At 39.0% G+C, this 6,248-nt stretch overlaps 1 protein-coding gene across 1 annotated transcript in view; it reads right to left on the bottom strand.

Moving 5' to 3' along the window:
• STAB2 (stabilin 2) overlaps positions 1–6,248 on the bottom strand; it is a 184,258-nt gene that overhangs the window by 42,773 nt on the left and 135,237 nt on the right. The window contains exons 48-52 of the mRNA XM_007503337.3: positions 5,521–5,667; positions 3,426–3,566; positions 2,863–2,922; positions 1,092–1,268; positions 430–516 (exon numbers count right to left, since the gene is read on the bottom strand). Of these exons, the coding sequence (XP_007503399.1) occupies positions 430–516; positions 1,092–1,268; positions 2,863–2,922; positions 3,426–3,566; positions 5,521–5,667 (612 nt within the window). The remainder of the gene's footprint in view (positions 1–429; positions 517–1,091; positions 1,269–2,862; positions 2,923–3,425; positions 3,567–5,520; positions 5,668–6,248) is intronic.

Genomic DNA, 6,248 nt, shown 5'->3' with positions numbered 1-6,248 from the left:
TTACCTGGGGTCATACAGCTCGTAAGTGTGTCAGGTGGGTTTTGAACCTAGGTCTCCCTGACTCCAAGTCCACTGCTCTGTCCATCCACCTCACCTCCTTAACACCAGAAGGCTGGCCATGAAGTGATGACATTTTGGGTTGCAGCAATTTGTGGGAAGTGTTTTTCTAAGGCATGATTAAGTTATGATCTGTAATATCAGGAAAACTTGAATGATATAAAACTGCACAACAGCCACCACCTGTGTGATTTTGGGCAAGAAACTTTAGTTTTCTAGTAAACCTCTCCTAACTAACGTCTTAGTTATATGAAATATGAAATGATGGAGTTGGTCTAGATAGCTTCTGAAGTTCCTTGCAGCTTGAAATCGGTGTTCCTGTGACCCCACAGACTTGTTTCGATCATCCCAGCCCCTCTGGTGAATACTTACAATGTTGTCATCACCACATTTCACACTGAGTTCAGAACCTTGTAGGGTCTTCCGGGATGCAACACCGGGCAAGTCCACTGCCAATATCTAGGTGGGAAAAACAAAGCCTCACTTAATATAGCATCTGATGTCCTGAAGATTCCAAGGCACTTGGCACATGGCATTCTTGGTCCACCTTTCCCAAGGTTGTAATATTTTCAGTAAAATGCCCAGGGTTGTTTAAAGGGAGATGTGTTGACCAATTTTACTTATCCATCTCTCTCTCTCTCTCTCTCTCTCTCTCTCTCTCTCTCTCTCTCTCTCTCTCTCTCTCTCTCTCTCTCACTCTCTGTCTCTGTCTCTGTCTGTCTGTCTGTCTGTCTCACACACATAGACACACACACACGGTATGAGAAGTGGGAAGGAGAGAGGTAGAGGGGGAGATCTACATGATGTAAAACCAAAAGGAGATCAATAAAATCTAAGAAAAAATTAAATGCCATGGAAAGTGGAGAGGGGGAAGGGGGAGCAAATTTGAGAGTAGGTGGGATCTTGTATCGAATCACATGGAGTAGCCAGCCACCAATGTTGCCTAGGTCTATGACTTATCTTACCTCAGACCCCAGGAAGTCCTGGTCTTTGGGATATGACTGAGTTTAGAATGGGGACCCTGGGTCCTTTACCTTGGAATCTCTGATGATGTGGAACTTGAGGTAATCTTTTAGTTTGTCCTTGTTGTCTTTGCTGAACAGGAAATCCTGTTGTTCCTGGGGAAGGGCCTCCAAAGCTTTGTCAGTGGGCCAGAACAGAGTTACAGGTTTATGGATGGGGTCATTGATGAAACTTAGTAAACCAGCATCCTGAAACATATAGCAATTCAGCATTAGGAATCCAGCTACAAAAATAGTTCAGAGCCTGTTTGTAAACCTCAGTATCCCCCTCTTTAATTTTCAGTGGTTTGCTTAGAATGTTGTAGACTAATTTTTTTAAAATTTAAAAATTTTAATTAGTTAATTTAGACTATTTTTCCATGGTTACATGATTCATGTTCTTTCCCTCCTCTCCTCCCTCCCCCCTCCTGTAGCCAATGAGCAATTCCACTGGCTTTTACAGGTATCATTGTTTAAAACCTATTTTCATATTATTAATATTTAGGCAAATTTGTGTTGCAGGGAGGTGTCTATCAAGTTGTGGCCTCCCTGGTTCATATTATCTTACAAGAGCACATGAGTGGCACAAACCCCAAAGAAAGTCAGACAGGGAAAACCTCTAAATAAGGAAAATCATTAAATATTTTAATTGCATTGGTAGAAGGAGGACTTTGGTGGTAGGGTGGTATTGCTGCTGCTGGTGGGTATCAAAGAGAAGTTACTAAAAAAATCAATAAATGTTTAATAATTTTTTAAAAAAGAGGGCTTAAAGGAGTATGGAAAATAAAACAGTGGAAAAAACACTGACTTTGGAGTCAAAAGGCCTAGGTTCAAATTTCACCTCTGATACTTTTCTGTTTTCCCAGCTCTCAGTTTACCCATCTGTAAAGTAAGAGGGATGGGCTAGATGAACTCTGAGGTCCCTTCCAGCTATAAATTGATGACCTTGTAATCATTTTGCCTAACTAGGTCTCATTTTCCTCATCTGTAAAACTAAAGGATTGGACTACATGATCTCTGGATATGGGATTCTGAGTCAACTGGGTTTTTGTTCAAAAGATGGCAACCAGGATGGTGAGGCCTGAAACCACCCCATACCAGAATCAGAGGAAGGGATTAGAATCTGTAGTTGGGAAAGGAAGGGAGAGGAGATTCAATGAATGTCTTCAACACTTTACAGAGTATCATGAGGAAAAGGGATTAGATAGTTTTCTGAACACAGGAAGATAGAATTAATTTAATGAGATCAAGTTATAGGGAGATATATTTCCATTCAATATGAGGAAATAATTTTCCCCAAATTAAAGTTATCTAAAAATAGAATGGCATATCTCATGAGGTAGTGAGCTCCCCGCTGGAAATCTACAATAGAGGCTAAATATTTAGAGGTGTTGGTAAGTAAAAGGATTCATGCTTCACATAGGGGCTAGACAAGATGACAATGGAGGTCCCTTCCCACTTTGATATCCTGTGATTCAGTATTCCTTCACTGTGCACACAACCCTAAAGTACAATTAAGTTTTGTTGAATTTATGGGCTCATGAATTTATGGCTGGAAGAGAACCAAGGGAACATTTAGTGCAAATATTTTCATTTTATGGGTGAAGAAAACTGAGGAACTGACAGGTTTAAATGGCTTGGCTAAAAGTCTCTTAAGTAGTAAGTAGCTGAGACAATTATTAGCTTGTCCTTCAGGATGTCTGCCTTTCCCCACACTGATCCTGGAAAACAGCAGTTTGGAGAACAAAAGAAAGAACACTCCCAAACATAGAGAGCCCTCCTAAGAACTGGCCTTGGTGCTTACCTGGAGCATACTGCTGAACCTCAAATATCCCTGGTGAATTGCCACCGAGGTGAGATTCTCCTAGGAAGAGACAAACCATTTACATTTCCTCTCCTCTGAGCAAGAATTCAGTTGACAGTTTGCTTATGTGAGGCTGTAATATTCAATCTGGCAAGCAATCAACAAATATTTATTAAACACCTACTATGTGCCAGCCAATAAGCCAGGCTCTGAGGATACAAAGTATGACACATAATAGATGCTTAGTAAATGGAAGTTAACTGGTTGTTTTAATGTAACCAATAAATTGAAATAAAAAGTAAATGCTCACTGAATAAATGAATGAGTCTATATAAAGGTTGCCCCTGTTTGCCAGTGGAAAATAACTCTCTGAGGGCAGAGGTGGTTTTTTATCTTGTTACTATATTCCAAGTGCTTAGCACAGTTGTCTTTAGTGGATGTGCAATAAATATTGCACTGCATTGAATAAGGATTTAGATAATTCTCCCTTTAGAGTAGAAGCTTGCTTAACTGAAATTAGTGATATCTTGTGGTTTCAAGTTAAATGACCCATCTTAACTTACCATGTTATTCCCAGAAGCATCTTTGTGGATAGCTTGTAATTTTTTTGGAACCAGTAGTTGGTCTATGATATGGATCACCCCATTGCTACAGATGGTATCACTGGAGACTATCTTAGCCTTGCCATTTAAATACACTGTATCCTGAAATGAATAAGAAAATGTAAAAACCAAATCCAAATCACTGACTGGGCATGTTGTACCAACTCCTGAAGCCACAACAAATAATCACGATAGTGCTGATTGTGATAATAAGATTGGTAGTAGTAGTTTACCTTATATAGGACTTGAAGGTTGGAAAAATTCTTTACTTATTTTGAAGCTTCCACAAAAATCCCATATGGTCATTATAACAGCCATTATCACTCCCATTTTGTGGATAGTTAAACTGAGACTGAGAGTTTGAAAGACTTGTCCATTGTCACACAGTAAGTACTAGAAATGGAATTCAAAATCACCTTCCTGATTCCCAGCCAACCACTCAAGCCACTAATAATAAGTCATTATTATAGCTACCATTTACATAGTTTTTTAAAGTCTGCAAACTATTTTCTGTATTTATATATTATCTCATTTGATCCTCAAAACAACTCTGCAAAGTAAATGCTATTATTAACCCTAACTTACAAGTGTGGAAATGTTTTGAGCCCAAGGAAGTTTAAGTGGGTTGCACAAAGTCTACTGCTAACAAGTGTCCGAGGCAAGATTTGAACTCAAGTCTTCTGGATTCTGATTCAAGCACTCTATCCACTACACCACCTAGCAACTACTCTTAGTATGACAATTATGGGCAAAACAGAGCCCAAACTACCAGCTGGTGTGACCAGAGCTCTGAAATTTAGAAGGCGCTCACTGTGCTCTTAGACCTTCCGCAACATTGAAACCTAGTTATCTAGAATTATTCATTACAGTAAGAAATCTGAGGTAGATCTTATATCCTAAGTGAGTGGTCTGCCCCAGTGACTTGGGCTACTTGCCCAGGTTAATTCTAGGTAATATATTAGCTAATTCTAGCTAGTTCTATATTATAATATTATATGTTAGCTAATTATCATTTAAGTGAATTATAATATATTATAAGCTAATAATATTATATATTAGCTAATTATAGTACAAGCTAATAATATATATTACCTAATCATAATATTATAGTATGAGCTAATAATGTGTTAGCTAATCATTATATAAGTGAATTATAATATATTATATGCTAATAATATTATATATTAGCTAACTATAATATATTATGAGCTAATAATATGTTAATTATATATGATTATAGCTAATTGCATATACTATATACTAAAAATCAAGAGATCAATTAATGATTATAGAAGTATGTGATCTAGTGCTAGAAAGGCCAACCTTTTTACTTTTGTAGATCAGGAAACTGAGACCCAGAGAAGGCATGCCACTTTCTAGTAGGTATCTGGGGTAAGGCTTGAACTCAAGCCTTTTTGACTCTAGCTTTAGCACATTTCAGGTGAGTGGTAACAGCAATGAGTGAGCAGAAATATATGTGTAGGGAAGACAACACCTCATCAGGAAAAGAGGTAAGTTTTTCCTCAAGAGCAAAGTCTTGACCAGACCTCTCCTTAGGCTGTCTCAGGATTGAGAGCTAACTGCCTCTCTCTGACAGAAACTTTTGCTCTCCCAAGATTCCAGAAGATCTTCTGGGGCCCCTCCCCTGCTGTGGCTGAGACTCCATCAATTTCCCAGACTGTAACTCCAGTTCTAGGGTTTGAAACCTTTATCACAATACTATATGATGTTACTTCTCATTTTAGTCAAAGTCCTACTAATTATTTGTTAATAATAAAAACCTAAGGTAATTTTTATTTGCATAAAATCATAAGATGTAGTCTAAAATTTAAAAACCTCCATATAGCTGTTTACTAGTGATCAACTCCCTAGTTCTCTAAGGTGTATATTTATTACCTATGGCTATACAGGAATCCAGAGTCTATATTGGGCATGAGAAGAGTTCAGTAAGGAACCAGAGGCTCCATTCCATCCATAAGTCAGTGAAAAAAGACAATGGACCAGCTTGGAAGGAGTAAGAAGAATCCAGGGGGCTTTAAGAAGCTGCTTCTTTTACCTGGGACACAGTGATCTGGAGAGCTTCTCCCTGGAGTGAAGTAATACTTGGACTCAGTTTGAGGTTTTCTAAGAGCAACTGGTGGCAGGAGACCACATGGTACCGAAGGATCTGTGGCAGGACCCCCTGGGTGGTCCACTCTTTTACCTGGGTCAGAGAATGATAACAGCAACAACAATGGTTGGCATTTATATAGATCCTTAAGGTTTACAAAGTACTTTTCATCTTCTTATTTGAGCCTTTTGACAATGTTGGGAGACTATTATGCCCATCTTACAGATGAAGAAAGGAGGCAGAGGTTAAATGATTTCCCCAGAGTTATAAACAAGTGCTCAAGGTAGAATTTGAACTCAAATCTTTCTCACTCCAAGATCAGTGCTCTATCTATTGCACCACCTAGCTGCCAATATAGGGGATGCCTTCCCATCTGTTTTCTTGTACTTTCCTTTCCCCAGTTAGTTGTTCAGTCATTCTGACTCCTTGTGCCCCTGTTTGGGGTTTTCTTGGCAAAGGTACTGGAGTGGTTTGCCATTTCCTTCTCCAGCTCATTTGACAGATGAAGACTGAGGCACACAGGGTTAAGTGACTTGCCCAGGATCACACAGCTAGTGTCTGAGGCCAGATTGGAACTCAGAAGTCTTCCTGACTCAAATCCTCCACAAAAAGCAAAATGGGTTGGATGGGTGGGTATGTGTTCTGAGACTGGGTTGGGGAATTTAAGAATCTAA

The sequence above is a fragment of the Monodelphis domestica genome, chromosome 5, assembly GCF_027887165.1.
Source record: "Monodelphis domestica isolate mMonDom1 chromosome 5, mMonDom1.pri, whole genome shotgun sequence".
Lineage (NCBI taxonomy): Eukaryota > Metazoa > Chordata > Mammalia > Didelphimorphia > Didelphidae > Monodelphis > Monodelphis domestica.
Note: the sequence above shows the minus strand (reverse complement) of the source record. Positions and strands in the feature narration are given on the sequence as shown.